Consider the following 19,011-nt stretch of genomic DNA (forward strand, 5'->3'; position numbering starts at 1 on the left):
TGGGAAATCTAGCTATTTTATGGTTTGTATGACCACAGATAGTCACAAATAATCTACTAATATTTATATGGATTTTTCAAACAGATAAACATTTGGATGACACCAAAATATCTTCCCCCAACATGATCTCTGCCTTAAGGTGCCCAAACATGACTAGCTTTCTCTAGCTCCATACTCACCAAAACCACATTTTGCCCGGTCCACTTATAAAGATCATCTTAATTTTCCTTAGGGTAATCAAAATTACTCTCTGCTAATCATCACATTGTCTATTTTTTTTTCTCTCCTGATGTCCTAGAGGGATGAGGGCTCCATTACTAATTCAATAGAAATGGAAAAGGTGGGTACATGCAACCTAAACACTCCAGGTCTCTGTGATGATATCACAAGAATGTACAGACGCCAGAAACAGATTAAAACTCATCTACCCCCAAACTGTACAAATGTTTTCATTATTTAGCATTCACATTTTCAGATTACCGTCTTTAAGAGAACAATTTCCCAAACATCGATTTATTTCAAGCTGACACATTTCCCATCAAAATTATCTACACACGATAGCGCTTGACCATTTAAAACTATATGTTTTATATATGACAATATCAGAATGAATACTGAACAAACAGTTCAATAAGGCCATATCATGTTTATAATGAAGGAAAATGAAAAAGGATTTAAAGCTACTCATCCTGAATTAACTTATAATAATTCACAGATTCCTCTTTGAAATTAAGGAAGTGAGGGTACAATAAGAAATAATTTCTCTATAAACAGCAAAAATAAGTTAGCTTTCACTAAAGCATATAATATTAAACTATCTAGAATAAATGGTAAGAAAGCAACAAGAATGAGTAAAATCTAAACATATATGATACTTTTTTAAAAATGCATCTATAATTCTTTTCAAGTCCTTTCAGCAATTGGATCCAGTCTTTTTTTTTTTTTTTTTTTCAATGTTCAGTTTCCTTTAATGACCCCCATCTCCCTGAAGGGCAGGTGCAGGCAGCTAGGTGATGGCAAGAGATGTTCACTTGAAGATCTTGCCCTGATTGAAGGCTTTGCCCACATGCTGGAAGGCCCCCTCCCAGGAAAAGTACTCTCGAACCAACGTCTGGGTCTCCTCGCTGCCAGGATCCAGTTTCCGCCATGTGTATGACTCGTAGTCCACCTGCCAATCTGGACTCAGCGGAAAGGCAAGCTCCTGGCCTCGGAAGACCCAGACTCCAGAAATGGAGCTGCTATTGTTGGTTCCAAAAAGGATGACACTGGCGAAGGCATTCTTCCTCAGCTTGTCCAGTCGCTGGAACATTCCAGTGATGAGACTGCAGCTCATGAAGGTCTGAGTGAGTTCTTCAGGGAAGCGATACTCTGAGTACCACAGGGAGCAGCCGTCCTTATCAAAGTGCTCCCAGAAATATGGCAGTGCCACAGAGAGTGTGTCCTCATTGGAGTACTTGCGCTTAAATTCATCCAACACAAAGGTACTCTTGGGCAGGTGAGCGAAGGGGTCCTGGCCTTGGGCTCAGCAGCCAGCGCCTGCTCACATTCATCCATCTCCTCCTCAGGAGCAGGGGCAGCCGCCTTTTTCTCCTCCTTCCGCTCAGCCTGGGGCTTCTGCTTCTCTTCCCGTGAACCCTTCTCTTTCCGTGGTGTGTCCTTTTTAGGTTGGGTCTCTGCAAACTTTTTAGCATCAAACTGGGCCATCTTCTCACACAGTTTCACTTCCCCCAAGACAGCCCGGAACTGGGGCTGGTTCATGCAGGTGAGGAACCAGCGGTTGGTATTGGGAAAGGCCTGGCGGAAAGAAGGCTCTAGAACCTGCTTATAGAGCCACAACAGGGTGCAGACAACTGTGATGTCAGCCAATGTCACTCGTTCGCCCACCAGAAAAGTCCTCGTCTTCAAGTAAGCATCCAGCAGCCCCAGAATTCGCCTCACTTCCTCCTTTGCATTCTCAGTGGCCTGTTTGTTGTGGTGCATGATGCCCAAGGTGGGGAACACCCAGGTACTGGCTGGGGGCATTATATCGGAATCAGCAAAGCTCACCCACTGCACCACCTGGGCTGCTGCCTCTGGAGTACTTCCCCGCAGCTCCTCATTGCTCACATAGTAGGCAATGGCGTTGCTCTCAAACACACCGAATCCATCACCACCCTCAAATGCTGGGACCTTGCCGGCAGGAAATTTGCGGAGAAATTCAGGGGTGCGGTTGGTTTGGCCAAAATGGAAGTGGGGTGGTGCGGAGAGCACGCGGATCTGAGCCCCGCTGTACTGAGCAGCGATGAGAGCCTTGAAGGCCCTCCAGTTTTCAGGATACGTGTACAGGGTCCCAGCCGCCATGGTGATTCCGCAAAGAAAGGCTGGATCCAGCCTTAAAAGTGTTATCAGGTAGGGGTCCTTAGGGGAACTGTTTTAATGAAACTAGTAATTAGAATACCAACTTATTCTCCATAAATAGTAACATCCAACACACATGATGATTTCATAAAATAATTCGCTAGGCAACTGAGATTTCCTCTAAGGGAATTTTCTTACCAAACCCTCCCCAACTCTCACCCCATGACCCCTTTCCCATCCTGTTAGTGTTAAGTAAACATAATTCTTCTCTAATTTTCTGACAAATTGTAAATTAAATGAATCCAAATGAGTAAGATTTTACTGCATGTTTTAACACTTTTAAATGATTGTAACATTTTTATCTCAAGTTACACAGTTCATAGGGAATTTAACAGGAAGAAATTAATCTAATAAAGCATTATACATATATAATATTTAAAATCTTTAAAAGAATAGTATAAAATGTTCACATTTAAATTTATATGCATTTCAAACAAGGCAGTGAAATAAGACTGTTACGACATGTTACACATGCAAAACTTTCATTTTACAGTTATAACCACTGTGTGGGTGTTGGGGGTATACACCATAGGATTGTGAAATAAAATACAGAAATATGTCATATCTGGTTCATCTTAAATAGGTAGAAAAACAGCTCAATGAAAAGTATTCATGGCAAAGTATGTTTAATAAAAGAGTCAGGTTTACAGAGACCTGTGTTCTCCTGACTACCCTCTGTGACTTTATTTCTAATCTACAAATTACTAATAAGGTTTCTCTTGAAGATGAAATGCCGTAGAATGAGGAGGTATTTTCAGGTCAAACATGAACATCATTACATAAACAGAATGAAACTCTTCAATTGGAGAACCAACAGCATTTTATTTTAAAAATCCTGACTGATGCTGTATAACATTTCATTGAGCCAGTACTATAGTTTGCAAGAGACTGTTTAAAGCCATATATTCTTCAGAATGTCAACATGCTAGGATTTGTTGGTTTTTTTAACCTACAGAAAAGATTATGTAACAAGAAGAATTTGTGGTGCATTTTCATAAAGATTTAGGATCTGGCTTGATGTCCAGGTTCAATAAGTATTTTAGCTTCTGATCATCAAGATTCACATATTTATTGTAAATGAATTTGGTCTGAGAGTAACAAGAATTTATCTGAATCTCTTTCATTATCTTTGAATGCTGCTAAAGTAATAGAATATGATGAATGATGACGAGACCAAAGGTTAAAGTAAAATTGATGTTGATCAAGCATTTGCTAAAAATTCATCTTCATGACAAGCTTAAAAGATGATTAAATCTTCCTCCTAAGAAACATGAAGTGTAGTGTGGCAAAGAGAAAGATTTAGACAATGAGGGAGAACAATATACATTTTATATATAAAACAATGAAAAACTAGAAGCAAATTAAATGTCCAAAAACAGTGAAATGGTCAAATAATACAATGCTAACATTAAAAAACATGCTTTAAACCCCATGAAAAATTTCTCACAAGTGAAAAGATACAAGGCTGAACACACTATTTGGTCTTCATTTTGTTTTCTATATGTACAGTACTGAAAAAAGCCTAAGGACACCATCACAAAGAAATACATACATATGGCCCGGCGCAGTGGCTCACACCTGTAATCCCAGCACTTTGGCAGGCTGAGGCAGGCGGATCACCTGAGGTCAGGAGTTCGAGACCAGCCTGGCCAACATGGTGAAACCACACCTCTACTAAAAGTACAAAAATTAGCCAGGCGTGGTGGTGCACACCTGTAGTCTCAGCTACTAGGGAGGCTGAAGCAGGAGAATTGCTCAAACCCGGGAAGCAGAGGTCGCAGTGAGCCGAGAACATGCCACTGCACTCCAGCCTGGCGACAGAGCGAGAGACTGTCTCAGAAAAAATAAATACATACATACATAAATACATATGCCAAAATGATACTAATGATTACCTTTATATTTGGGAGAAATGGATCATTTTCCTTTCTCTCTTTATACTTAGTTGTAGTGTTTACCAAGAACACATTTTTACTTTCATAATCATTTAAAAGTTATTTTTAAACAATGCATAATGAGGCATAATTTCAGTTTTTAAAAAACACCTTTATCAATTCAATCATGAACATTACATAGTATATCAGTTTAGCTAACAGAAGTTCAAACCATTCTTATACCAAAGAGAGTTGGCTGGGATTAAAGTATCTAAAAGTAGGTAGCACAGGCTCTAAGAAAACAAAATTGGTTCATGTTCTTTTCCTTTGACCCCACAGGTATCCTGCCCATATACCATTATAAGACTATGTGTTCTTAAAAGGTAAATTACAATCAAACATCTGTATTATATTATATGATATATTATATTATAGAAAAATACAATCATATACCTTTATAACATTTGGGTAAGCAGAATTTACAGCACACAGTTTCTTATGTACACTATCTAGAAGCACACCATACAAGGGTTATTTGCTGAAGAGTTCCTCTGTAATTGAAAACAATGAGATTCAAAGTGTCTCCAAAAGGATATTCATGGCCATACTGAATACAGGTAGAAAAGAGAGGAAATCTTAGAGAGCCAAGACATTCTCTTTTCACTCTAGCTTCTCAAGTAGCATTTAATTTTGTCTTCCATTTAGATTTTTCAATTGATAACACCAATCATCCTAGTATGATGAATGATATATGTTACCAAGGACAGCTGATGAAAAATTCTTGGCCACTGCCTTAAGCCATCAGCTGAGGTTAAGCTAAGTCAGATATAAGGAATGAAAGGTAACCCGGGATAGCATTTTCTACATCATGCAACAAATACCCCGCAACATTAATAGCAAAGTTCTATAGAGATCCATTTCCTACATGTGGCAGTCACTGCCACAAAATGTCACTACATATTGGGGTGTTCTAGAAAATCACTCTATAAATTGTCCACTTTGGCTATGAAATAGAGACCTATTCATTTTATTCCATACAATTGAAAATATAACTTCAACTGTAAATGTAAACTATATTATATCCAACATTACATTCTTTGCTGCCACTAGCAAAATAAAACATTTAATAGTCCTTGCTTGCTGTTTGGATTTACACATGGTGGGAAATGCACATAAAGTTTAGCTTTGCCTCCTTAAAATGGAATCTGACAACTGCTCACTGAGGTTTTGTGGACTTTAGTGTCTCTAGTGAAAGCTGTTATTCAACAAACCAATTTCTTTTTTTTTTAAGTTGCTTAGTCCATGCACACGCCACAATCAACTGGCTAAGACAAAAAATATTTTAAATACCTATTTGTGGGTATTCTATCTCAATAACAAATATCAAAACCATTATTTTTCCACAAAGCTTTCAAGACACGGTAGCAATGACAAATGACAGGACACGATAAGAGATATTACAGCTTTATCTTGAGTTTAATCATCTTATTTATTTGGATTTAAAGAAAAATCAAACTAAATTACTCATTCCTTATAGTAGCAAGAGGAATCCTCAGATGCTGTCTCTGCCATTTCGGATATAATTTTAAAATACCAAGTCTTTTCAATTTTTAATCCATGCTGATAAATCAAGAGTAACTAAAATCCAAACAGGAATTCAGACAGGTGAGAAAATGAAGTCTTTGTAACCAAAATACTCCAGCATAACTCAGCTCTATATGGAAAAGAACTTGCATGTCAGAGTTGCCAACATTTTCCGCACTTGAAGTCTTGACTATGCCTTTTTCCACTGTCATCTGGGAAGCCAAGGAAAATTATAAATCTCAAATAACACAGCAGAGGCTGCCCCGAGCAGCAGCCTACAAAGCAGCCCCATATCTATTCTTTCTGCCCTCCAATAACTGAAACTCAATTTGTGGTTGAGCACATGGCTGGTCAGAAGGAAGACTACATCTTCCAGCTTCTCTTGCAGTTAGGAATAGCCTAGTGACTAAGTTCAGGCCAAGAAAATGTGAATGAACAGGGTGTACGCAGCTTCAGAGTCATCCCCCATGACATAGGCTCAAGGACAGTTGTGAGCCTAAGACAGAAAAGACTGGGTCCCAACATTAGGGAATCATCAAATTGTCCAAAATGTTACATGAGAGAAAAATAAAATTTTAACTTTTTGAGCCATGTAACTTAGGGTCTCCATTAGAACAGTGGAACCTATATTCGACCCCACATATCTTACTAAAACGTATGTCCAACTCTACCCTTTGTCAGACCTAGAAGAATCAAAGGATAGCCTCAAAAACATGCAGACTTAGAAAGAAAAGCTAAAATCAGCTATGTTGGGTATACTTGCAAGAGCTGGAAGAGACCTCAGAGCAGAAGCCTATAGCTGCCCCAGGAAAGTCTCTTTTTTCATTATCCCTACTGAAGGAGTGAAGGACATGCCATCCCAAAATATGCCGGAATGGCCTATTGACTATTTCAAGTTGAAAACACTGGAGGAATTGTAGTTTCAGAAGGGGCTAGCTGACCTTTCTCTTCCCGCATGCACTAAGCCATCAAGATTCCTCTGGGAGGGGTACCCTTCCAGTACTGGGGTGAGAAAACAGCCCTTACCACCAGACATTGAGAACTGGGGCTGCAACAGACCTGAGTAAATATACTTAATGAAGTAACCCTTATCTTCCACTAGTTTTATACACCCCTCTATATATCTCAGTAACTCCCCTAGAAAATTTACCGCCCCTCACCAAAGTTTACTTGTCCTGTCATTTCTTCTCAAATTCATTGTTCTTTGTCAAAAAAGTATACAAGCATCTTGCTGTGGTTACTTCCTCGGATTCACTCTCTTGTGAAGATCCCCATGAACACCTAGATGATGTATATGCTTTTCACTTGTTAATATGCCTGGTGTCAATTTAGTTTGCAGATCCAGCCAAAGAGCCCATTTACACAAAAGCAAAAAGGGGGGTCAGAGATGATCTCTCACTCCTCTATACTACCCAGCTATGCATAATAAGAGGAAATTAAAGAGTCATTAAAATGCTTTGTCCATCCCAGGGTAAGTAAGCCATAAATCAAGCCATTCAGTCGCAGTTGAAGAGCCCTTTTATTATTTCTAAAATGAGGGCCATGAATTAGATCACCTCGAGTGTCCCTGCTGGTAAATGTATTTCTGAAACTGTGGTTCTCTGCCCATGGCATCACAGCAGAGCAGCTAAGAAGGTCGCCTGTAGAATCAGAATGCCTCGATCTAAAACCCTGCCATGCCATGTGTTTATGTATATTGTTGGCCAAGTTTATTAGCTTCCCCGTAACTCAGTTTCCTTGCTTGTATAGTGGGAATTATACAAGTATCCAGGTAATAGGATTGTTGTGAGAATTATATCACCTTCTGATAAATACCATTACCTCATTAGATTACATTTTAGTTCCCATAAACCTACTTTACCCAAATCCCTATATAAATAACACTCAAATTTCAAATAACAAGGAATTTATAGATTGCACATCAATGACTAAATTACCTTTCCTACTCTAGTAGTTCTTCAAGGCTCCATCCAGTCATCTACTTCCTGTTTAATGATAATCTAACAATCATAGTACCTACATACTAATAATTCACTCACTCTCAACCACCTTTCTGGCAAGCTAAACTTTAATGAAAAAATGTCTCAGCTATCCCAATGTTTGCTGAAAACCTAAGTGAAGCGATGCTCTTGATTTATTTTTCCATCCTTTCTTCCCATGTAGCATTCTGCATAATAGCAGCAAGGGTCCAGTACAAATCCTCCTAAATCTTCCTTTTTCACAGGTTTTCTTTTATTCAAAATTCACTAAGCAGAATGAAATGAAAGGACTGATTGAGTCATAACTTCATTATTCCCCCATCTCCATCTACTCCAGTCATATACGCAAAACTTGAATGTGATTTAGAACACCCTGTCCTGGCTGTCCCCATCTAAGAATGCACTTTCACTATTCTATGTTCTGCTGCTAAACTCTGGGAATTTCTAAGACCCAAAGCAAACAACTGCTCTAATTCAATACTGCCTTTGATATGCTAATAGTCCTATGAGGACTTCGACTATCAACTAAAAAATAAACATAGTTCAGGTCTAAAGCAGTCTGCCTGGGCATAAGTTAGGTAAAATACGAATACGTAAGAGGTGCTGGCAATGTTTTTGGCATTAGTGTAAAGTTCTGTAAGAAAATAATTATTTTTAAGCATGCAATGACAGAACTGCCACATTCTTAAGAAATGTAAATTATATCCAAGGGCCCTTTTTTTCCAGCATAGCATGTCCAATTTTATAAAAGATGTAAATGGAGAACTATAATCCACTTATACATATTCACTTAAAAGCAAGCTTGGTTGAAACACATCTATTTTTTTATGAGCAATATTTATACTTTTACAATCTTAAAAAGGCTTCTCTTCATCACACTGCAGTAGTATTTCTGCATGTCCCTAAGATTCTCTCCAACTATCTTACGTTTCCCTTTGAATACTCACAAAGACACACCTCCAAGGCTTAACACCAAGAGAACACATTCTGAGACAGTCTTATATTGCTTGCTGCCTCCAGACAACCATGGCAACCTTTTACTCAAACCATCCTTATCCCAGAAAGATGTAGGGAGCTTGGCATCCCTGCTAGGTTATACTCATCATTACAATCAACTCTGCGATGACACAGGGGACCAGGCAAGGCCAATATACTGCAGAAATCATTCAAAACTGGCTCTAGTCTGTGCCAATGTGTACACATTTTCATACAATCACTCTCTGATGCAGAAACCGAGAAGATGTTCCATGTCCCTACCCCAAGGCTCTTCTCTCTGCTACACATTCCAACAGACAACTGCATTTCTCATAATAACACAATCTTAAGAAACCTTTGGTAATATTTTTAAACATCTGTAACTTGTATGTTACATAAGTGATTTTACTTAAAACATTTTGTTTTAAATAATGAATATTATTAATAAAGATCATGACAGTTTTTTTTTGTTTGTTTGCTTCGGGTGTTCAATTTTTTTGATGCAGGGTCTCACTTTGCCACCCAGGCTGGAGCCTAGCAGCACAAACACGGCACACTGTAGCATCAATGGCCAGGGCTCAAGTGATTCTCCCACCTCAGCCCCACCGAGCAGCTGGACCACAGGTGTGCACCACCACACCCAGCTAATTTTTGTATTTTTTGTAGAGACAGAGGTTTCATTATGTTGTCCAGGCTGGTCTCAAACTTCTGAGCTCAAGCAACCCGCCTGCCTCAGCTTCCCAAAGTGCTGGGATTACAGCCGTGAACCATCACACCCAACCCTTAATAACAAAGTTTATTGTAATAATCTTTTTATACCATTTATAATATATCAAGATAAAATTTAACTTGTTGCAGCCTTTAATTATGAAAAAAATTTAAATATGACACTATATTGTATTTCATTTGTGGACCAACTATATTTTTTAACATAGACAAAACTGACTTAACTGTTACAGTTTCAAAAATAGACAAAATCGACTGGACACGGTGGCTCACACCTGTAATCCTGGCACTTTGGGAGGCCAAGGCGGGCAGATTACCTGACATCAGGAGTCTGAGACCAGCCTGGCCATCATGGCGAAACTCCGTGTCTACTAAAAATATAAAAATTAGCTGGGCATGGTGGCGCATGCCTGTAGTCCCACCCAGCTACTCGGGAGGCTGAGGCAGGAGAATCGCTTGAACCCGGGAGGCAGAGGTAGCAGTGAGCCAAGATAGCGCCACTGCACTCCAGCCTGGGTGACCGGTTGAGACTCCATCTCAAAAAAAAAAAAAATAGACAAAATTCCCTTTCATGCTCTACTGTTCAGAATTCTCACATTTTGCACTTAGGGAAGTTAACTTATTTGATTTTAGAACTTTTGTGTTTTATTTATGACAGGATAAAAGATTTCAGGGTACTATTTGCAAATGCAAATAAAATCAGGGGAGGATAGTTTTTATTCCTAATAAATGAAGAGCAACCTTTCTAAGATTAAGTAGCAAAATATGAGACACACCCCAATGTGCTATATGAGCATTTTAGCAAATGAATACATTTTAGTAGTCTAGTGAAACACATCCTGACGCTAATTTTCAGAGGCATCATCACATTTATGATGCTCATTAACCTGCTTTTCAGCATCAGTGTCCCGTATGTTTCCAGATTTCTACCAATAATCTATTATGGGCATAAATTAAACACTGCATGACTATGAATAAAAAGTTTAAACTATGTAAATGTCTAATCACCATGGCAGGTAGCAGCATGTGTGATAAACCAACTGTGGATAAAGCAACTGAAGGGCTGAAACCCATTTGCCTGATCTCTACTAACAATCACAAAACTCACTAGACATTTAAAGAAAATACTTTAATAATTGTTTTATTGGTTGATTTGTTAATAGAAATTAAAATGTTCTCCATTAGCGCTTTTAAAAGCATGTGTTCTCCAAAACATTGCCATTTAAGTCCCCAGTTGGGAATGGTACAAAACACCAACCTAGGCAGACCTGTATTCTTTCAAACATTACCTATAATTGAATAAATGCTTACATTTTTAGGTTTTGTAAGTTTCCTGATAGGATGCAGCAAAATAAAAGTTAATGGGTGGGGAGAATAATTACCCCAAAATAATAACAATAATAATACAAGAAGTACTAAAGGAAAATAAAATACCATTCAATTTATAAGCCAAATTTAAAATAATCTGTCCTCAGATAATCAGAAGTTAATAGTATTCTCCAGCCCTATTATAATCAAAAGACTGTTAGAAAAATTCAGGCCAAAAGCTTTTGCAAGCTATTTTTGTGAAATACAAAAAGACTGTAAAGTGTTGGTAATGATTAGAAAACCCAAGGTTGGAAAGAGTCAAGGGAGAGAATGTATATGGCAGAAGAGCAGTCCACTGGATGGGTCTGCAGGGCAGACTTGGGAGAGGGAATCCAGGAAGCTGCATGGAAGCTAACACAAATCTGCAGCTCTCCTCCCCAGGCGGGAGATGAGGCTGACAGCAGGGTTGAGGCACTGCCTCCCAAGTCCTGCAGCTCTGATACAGGATGCTGGCCTGGGGAAAGCAACGCACATACTCACTGCATGATGCGGGGTTAGGGGAGCATGGCAACCCTGCTGAGCGGTAAATGTGCTCAGTCGTTTTTTTCCCCTCTACCTAAAGCTTTTCCTGTCAACACCATCCGAGTTACTTACTGGAGCAACTCAGACAGAGGGGCTTAACAGTTTAGAAGAAACAGCTTACGATTCCCCACCTAAGAGAGGAAATAAAATGCATTTAAGTGAATGCCTCCCATTTAATTAACAAAAGAAAGAGTAGAACTAGATTTTAGGTAAGGATGGAAGCAACTACAATACACTTAAGCTGTCAGGCCTGACAACTGACGAAGAGGTTCAGACTCACCCGGTGAAAAGCAATAAAACAAACCTTTTCAGGCTTACACGACGCGCAGGAGAGCCATGCCATTTCAGTGCACTCTAACGTTCTATTTCAGGTCCTGTCTCTGCTCTACCTACCAGTCATCACTAATGGAGAACTGAAACTCTCTCTGACAGTCACCCTCATTAAAACAAATTGCCCAGAAGAAGCTGAAATATAGAAGGCAAAGGCTTTTTAATGAAGAAAATAACAAACTTCAATATGATCATTTTATCTTTAGGGGAGAGGTAGGCAGAGAACTGACTAGAACATTAAGAAACACAAATAATTTAAACTTATAGGTTCTAACCATTTTAAATTAAGTAAATTTTAATTTTTACCCTCCAGGATCTCGCAACATATGTATATGCTGATATAGTTTGGATCTGTGTCCCCGCCCAAATCTCATGTCAAATTGTAATCGCCAGTGTTGGAGGTGAGGCCTGATGGGAGGTGACTGGATCATGGGAGCTGATTTCCCTCTTGGTGCTATTCTTATAGTGAGTTCTCATGAGATCTAGTCATTTAAAAGTGTGTGGCACCTCTCGCTGCCCCTCCTCCTCCTCCAGCCATGTGATGTACCCCCTTCCCTTTCATCTCCTGCCATGATTGTAAGTTTCCCGAAGCCTCCCCAGAAGCCAGCAGATACTGCCATGCAGAGTCATGAGCCTACACAGACTGCAGACTCATGAGCCAATTAAACCTCTTTATCAGTCTCAGGTATTTCTTTATAGCAGTGCAAGAACTAATACTTATGCCTGAATCTTACTTTTTTTAGTGAGGTCTTACATTGTTTGCATATATTTTTGCTTTTGTAATTGTTTATTCTGTTTTTTAAGAGCAGATCCAGCAGGTGGCATAAATGTTTATAAACATGAGAGACCGGTATAATCTGATGAAGTAGTTCTTAACCTGGGAATTCAAGAGATCTGTAAACTTGGATAGGAAAAAAAATGCATCTTTATTCTCACTAACTTCTAAATAAAGTATGCATTTCCTTCAAATATGAATGATACCCTAAAACCTAGTAGTATTAGCCACAGTACCTGTGATTTGTCACCAATAGAAATCACACATTTTCGTAACACATTACAATAGTTTCAGACATTCCAAATATTCATGCTCATCACTACTTTGAAATAATAGTAGTTAATACACCCAACACCAGGTCATTTTATTTAATGTGCTAGTAAGTCAGTGTATAGTACAAACTTGGGTTTTTTTAATTATATATAATTGGTTTCTTTTGTAATGCTATGTATTTTTTTTTTTTGGGAGACGGAGTCTCCCTCTGTCACCCAGGCTGGAGTGCAGTGGCGCGATCTCGGCTCACTGCAAGCTCCAGCCTCCCAGGTTCATGCCATTCTCCCGCCTCAGCCTCCCGAGTAGCTGGGACTACAGGCACCCGCCACCACGCCCAGCTAATTTTTTGTGTTTTTTAGTAGAGACGGGGTTTCACCGTGTTAGCCAGGATGGTCTCAATCTCCTGACCTCGTGATCTGCCCGTCTCGGCCTCCCAAAGTTCTGGGATTACAGGCGTGAGCCACCGCGCCCGGCCATATTTTTTGTATTTAAAAGTAAAATGGATCCACAGGCTTCACCAGAATGCCAAAGTGCAACTTGGCACAAAGCAGGTTAAGAACCTTTAATCCAGTAGAATGTACAGGTTTGGAGTGAAGACCCAAACTTACATCAGACATTGTTACCTGTGGTCTAGAGTAAATCACTTAATCTCTCATAGCCTCGGTTTCCTCATTCACAAATGCTTCCACGAGCTGCTGGGATATGCTAATGTACAAAAGCGGACGAATCAAATGTTAGACAACACCAGATCATGGAAACGATGCTAGAGTTAATAGCACATACACAGTCAATGGGACTTCTTTTTTTCTAAAGAATTTAACCCAAAAAATGTTTCAGAGGCAAGACAAAGGTAAAAGAGAACATTTCACAGTTTTATAATCCCAACTCTACAAAAAAGAGTACTGCCCTCAGAAAATTTTCATAAGACAATCCAAAAAGCCAAAATGACAACCCAGATATGAACCAATCAACTCATTATTTCACATAATCATCTACATTTCTGTCACTCAGGAAAAGCTACCCTGCCTGAATCAACAAGAAGAGAATATTAACAGTTGTATTTAAGATGCAAATGTGGTATATCCTTGAGCAAAAACCAGTCTCATGACTTTGTCCTTACCACAGAGGATAACACATTTATAAACTGTGTTGGAATGTTTTTGTTCAAATATGTTTTACGTGTTTCAACAATCACAGATCAAATTACAGGTGAAAAAAATCCAGTTTATTTGTCATTCTGAATTAAAAATAGTAAATGAATTGGCTACATTATGAAACTAATCTCTCAGCTAATGCAGACAAAAAAAATCTTTAATCCTCAGAGATTGGAGGTAAAAATGAAGAAAGGAGAGATACAGATAATCCCAAAAGTCAGACAGTGGCTTCAGTTTTGGACCCAGTAAAAAATACCTACTCAGGGCCGGGCGCGGTGGCTCATGCCTGTAATCCCAGCACTTTGGGAGGCGGAGGTGGGCAGATCACCAGAGGTCGGGAGTTCGAGACCAGCCTGACCACCATGGAGAAACTTCCGTCTCTACTAAAAATACAAAATTAGCCAAGTGTGGTGGCACATGCCTGTAATCCCAAGCTACTCGGGAGGCTGAGGCAGGAGAATCGCTTGAAAGCGGGAGGTGGAGGGTGCGTGAGCTGAGATCACGCCATTGCACTCCAGGCTGGGCAACAAGGGCGAAACTCTGTCTCAAAAACAACGACAACAACAAAACTCCCTTAGGTCTGATCCTAGGTTAAATAAAAAAAAAAAAAAATACCTACTCAGACAGAATCACTTACTTCGTGGAGACAGCCATGAGCTGTGGGGATAAAGTCAGCGGGGGAGGGAAAACGTAGTTTATATCTGCTTATATCTGCTAGTACTCTGACACTGGGCTGGGAAAATAATATGCACATATAACTTTAAGTGACTACAAAACAACCATAATTTTAATCCATCATTGAGAACAATATAAAACAATAAAATATAACTATACAAAACTGAGTGCAGTAAGTGGCAAATTAAGAAGTAATCAGAGTTCCATAGGGATAATCAGGATAGGCTTCCTGGAAGAGGCAGGATTTTTACTAATTCCAAAGATGAATCCGGCCTAATAGAGAAGTGAGGAGAAGGGTGACAAATAAGGGAGGGGTAAAGAGGCAGAAGGGAAGCAGGGATCATAGCAGCTAGTTTAGAAATAAAAGGGACCACCTTTCTAAATTAAGTCATCAAAATAGCTAGTCATAGACAATTGGAAAATCACTACCAAAGGGTAAGTGTAGGAAACTCCCCCCTAAAACAATTGAAAACCTCTCAGATACAATAATAATAGAGTGTTTGGAGAACAGCAGTAACATAGAAATATACGTGCAAATACTCCCCCCAAGCGGGCCGCAAAAGATATATAAATCCACAAAGTGAGAGAGCAAGCACTTCGGGGTGTGTGAAAGCAAGAGGAAGCAGAGTTGAAGACATTCTGCAAGTTTCCGCCAAGAGAATGGAATTTTTCTTAAAATATGCACACATCTGCCCTAAAGTCACATAAAATAAATGTGTTGATTTAAAAGTACCAGGCATCTGATATCTTAGCAATAGCTTTTCAATTCCATAACCTCTTATTTTAAAATCATTTCAAACCACAGAAAAGTTGTAAGAATGCCATAAAAAATCCGCATGTACCCTTCACCCAAACTTCCCAATTAACATTTCACCAGATATATTTGATCATTCTCTCTATACAAACATAACACGCACATACACACACAAATATTTTCTTCTGAAACACATGACGATAAATTGCAGACATGATGCCTTTACCCCTAAATATTCCAACGTAATTTCCAAAACACAAGGACAATCTGTTATATAACTACAGCACCATGATCAAATTAGGACATTAACAGCCATAAATACTATAATCTACAGATCGTATTCTTTTGAATCAATTATCCACAATAGAGCTTCTAAAGGGAAAGAAATCTGATTCAGATTCAATTCAAGATGATGCACATATTTTTAGACATGTGATTTTTTAATTTATTGTAGGCAGACTTAATTAAACTTAATAAATCCAAGGTAAACAGTACCCAACAATTTTTTCCTACTTTGAAGACTATAATGTGCTTGTTAGTGATGTTTATTACCACTTCTCATTTAACTGCCAATACTTAACTCAACCAATAATGCTTGAGGGCAACCAGCCTTACTCATCTTTGTATTCCTCATAATTTATACACACTATGAATGTTTGAGAAGCAAAGTATGTTTGAAGTTTGAAAGATGTTTCAAAAAAACAGAAACAGCAGGGCTATTCTTTTCAGGTTAAACTCTCCATTAAGATTCTCCATGAAAGAGAAAAGGTAACTGTACATTAATACAATTAGAGAATAATAGTGTCTGAACATGAAACAATTTCTTTACTTGTGGTGTTTAACCATTTAGAATAAAGAAAATACTCCATAATCCACACTTCCACTGTGAACCTCTGAACAATGACTCCTTGGTCAAAGTCCTTTTTACAGCTAGTGCACTGCTGCTACATGCCATTGCTTCTAAGGTACACATTTATTCGTCTCTGATACCGACGGTATCTTCCTGTCACTGTGGGCCAGGTGGTGGTCATAACATAGTTCATGACATTATCTATGTGAGATCAAGAAGGCAGTAGCATCAAAACATGCAGAATGAAGGGCCAGGCGTGGTGGCTCATGCCTGTAATCCCAGCACTTTGGGAGGCTGAGGCGGGAGGATCACTTAAGGCCGGGAGTTCGAGATCAGCCTGGCCAACATGGTGAAACCCTGTCTCTACTAAAAATACAAAAAATTAGTGTGGTGCTGCATGCCTGTAATCCCAGCTACTCAGGAGACTGAGGCACAAGAATTGCTTGAACCCGAAAGGTGGAGGTTGCAGTGAGCCAAGATCTTGCCACTATACCTAGGCTGAGCAACAGAGGAGGCTGTGTCTTAAAAAAAAAATGCAGAATGAGAGTCAGCAGCTTGGAAGAAAATTCCAGGATAGACAGTAGAGCACTCTTTTTAACAACTGCTACATTACTAGCACTCTTAATGGCACACAGGGTGGCAGTATAGGAAAAAACACTCACATGGACAACATGGAGGCAGAAAATGATTCAGAAGACTTGGACTCTGAATGTAAGCTTCAAGAATATTGCTACCAATTCATTTCACTTAAATTTTCCTTTTTATTTATGAACATAGATAGAACAACTCCAATAAACATAAAATGAATATTCTAATGGATAGGAAAGCACTTTATCACAGCTTAACTGTCAAGGTTATTTCTTAGTGGAACATAAAATCTTAAAAATAGGCCAGGCGCAGTGGCTCATGACTTTAGTAATCCCAGTACTTTGGGAGGACGAGGGAGGTAGACCACTTGAGGTCAGGAGTTTGACACCAGCCTGACCGACATGGCAAAGCCCTGTCTCTGCTAAAAATACAAAAAATTAGCCAGGCGTGGTGGAACGTGCCTGTAATCCCAGCTACTCAGGAGGCTGAGGCACCAGAATCACTTGAACCCAGGAGGCAGAGGCTGCAGTGAGCTGAGATTGAACCACTGCTCTCCAGGCTGGGTGACAGAGCAAGACTCCATCTCAAATATAAAATAAAATCTTATAATTACTGGCATCTTAAATGCAATAAAACACAATATTTCAAGCACAGAGGATACTGCTCAATGTTCTTGAAGAGTTCCTTCAGAAAAAGACCACAGCCAAGCCAGAAAGCATAACAACAATTACACCTGCTAGCTTTAAACTTCTCCAAACACAGACAAGGTTCTTGTAAGCCAGTGGGGGCACTGCAACATTCAAGCAGCCACTTCTTGAGGCTGCATTTCAAAAGGCAGGATCTCTATCTCCATTATAACATGTTTCTGCCTCATAACAGGGCAAGCAAACAGCGCGGGGAGATAGCATGACACACACACCCCTCCAAACCAAAACACAGCTGCTCTGTTAAATTTAGACCTACCAACCTTGACAGTACCCTTTTAATTACTATTTTTTCCCTAATTCTCTGGGGTGCTTTTTTTAAACCTAGAAACTGCCAACAGCATTTTTCTACTAGCCAAGTTATTCTAAGCATCATATCCAAATAATGCAACATAAATAAATTCTTCTAAAGCAATAGATTTGTTTAAACGTATACTCTTGCACCTGATCAATAAAATAAAAATGATCAATTTTTATTTTTTTCTAATTTTTAAATTTCATATATTAGTTCTAGGCATACACACATATGTATACGTATGAATGAATATTTAGAGATAAAATTGCATTTCAGGCTGCTTGAGGATAAACCTCAAAAAAAGACAATTCTCATTTATAAATGTTCACAGACATATACAAATAAGCTCATAATTACAACTATATGTAGCTATGTAACTATAGCTTCAAATCTAATCATTCGTTCAAAAAAAAGTTTTGTCCAAGTATAATCACAGTGTTAGGAAACAAAGACAAATGAAAATCGTTCTTATCTAAAAAGCTCAGAATCTATCAAGGGAATCTTAGAGATAACAGTCCATTCCACCATCTGACAGATAAGAACACTAAGGCCCAGAGAAATAAAGAAACGTACCCAAGGTAAAACAGCCAGTTGGTTATAAGGTTGAGATAGAAGTATTTCTAGTCAGCAATCCGATACCATGCCAATTTAGTCTCTATTGATTCTACAATGTTCTAGGCATTAGGTTAGCCCTGAGTTAAGTATTATTCCAATGTTATAAAGAGCCCCATGGTGACTCAGGGCTGGCTGGTCCCAAAACCTGAGCCCCCTCATTGTATCAATTGCCTCTGTGCTAACCATTCTGCAGCTACAGACCTTCACAGACTCTGGACTCTGTCTCCCTGAAAAATGACTCGACACAGCATCAAAGTATTTCCATGTGCAGGTACTAAATCCTCCCTCCCTCCTACATAAAGTTTAGTGGAGGAGAGGAATGCAATCGTTGATAACTTTGAAGCAGAGAAAAGCAAAAACAAAAAACCACCACCATCATACTTGAAATAGTGAATAAACAAAAGCCAACCAAAATTATATCAACTATTATAAAAGTGAATTGTTACAATCCCTTGATGTCACTGACCAGCCATGCCAGCCCTGGGCAAAACAGCAAGCAGGAGAAAGCTTGCCTTTGGCATTAGCCTGTACTGCAAAAAAACTTCAGTGACTAACGAACTGTTAAAATGCTCA

The 19,011-nt window shown here is 39.0% G+C and overlaps 2 protein-coding genes across 3 annotated transcripts in view; both read right to left on the reverse strand.

The window, feature by feature from the left end:
* Nucleotides 1-19,011, reverse strand: part of CHCHD3 (coiled-coil-helix-coiled-coil-helix domain containing 3) — a 298,494-nt gene that overhangs the window by 249,751 nt on the left and 29,732 nt on the right. The window lies entirely within an intron of this gene.
* LOC736380 (elongation factor 1-gamma-like) lies at nucleotides 990-2,368 on the reverse strand. The gene is given in 2 exon segments (XM_054655191.2): nucleotides 990-1,512; nucleotides 1,515-2,368. Coding segments are annotated over 2 exon segments (1,311 nt in total). The 5' UTR covers nucleotides 2,341-2,368; the 3' UTR covers nucleotides 990-1,027.

This window comes from Pan troglodytes, chromosome 6, assembly GCF_028858775.2.
Source record: "Pan troglodytes isolate AG18354 chromosome 6, NHGRI_mPanTro3-v2.0_pri, whole genome shotgun sequence".
In the NCBI taxonomy this organism is placed as follows: Eukaryota; Metazoa; Chordata; class Mammalia; order Primates; family Hominidae; genus Pan; species Pan troglodytes.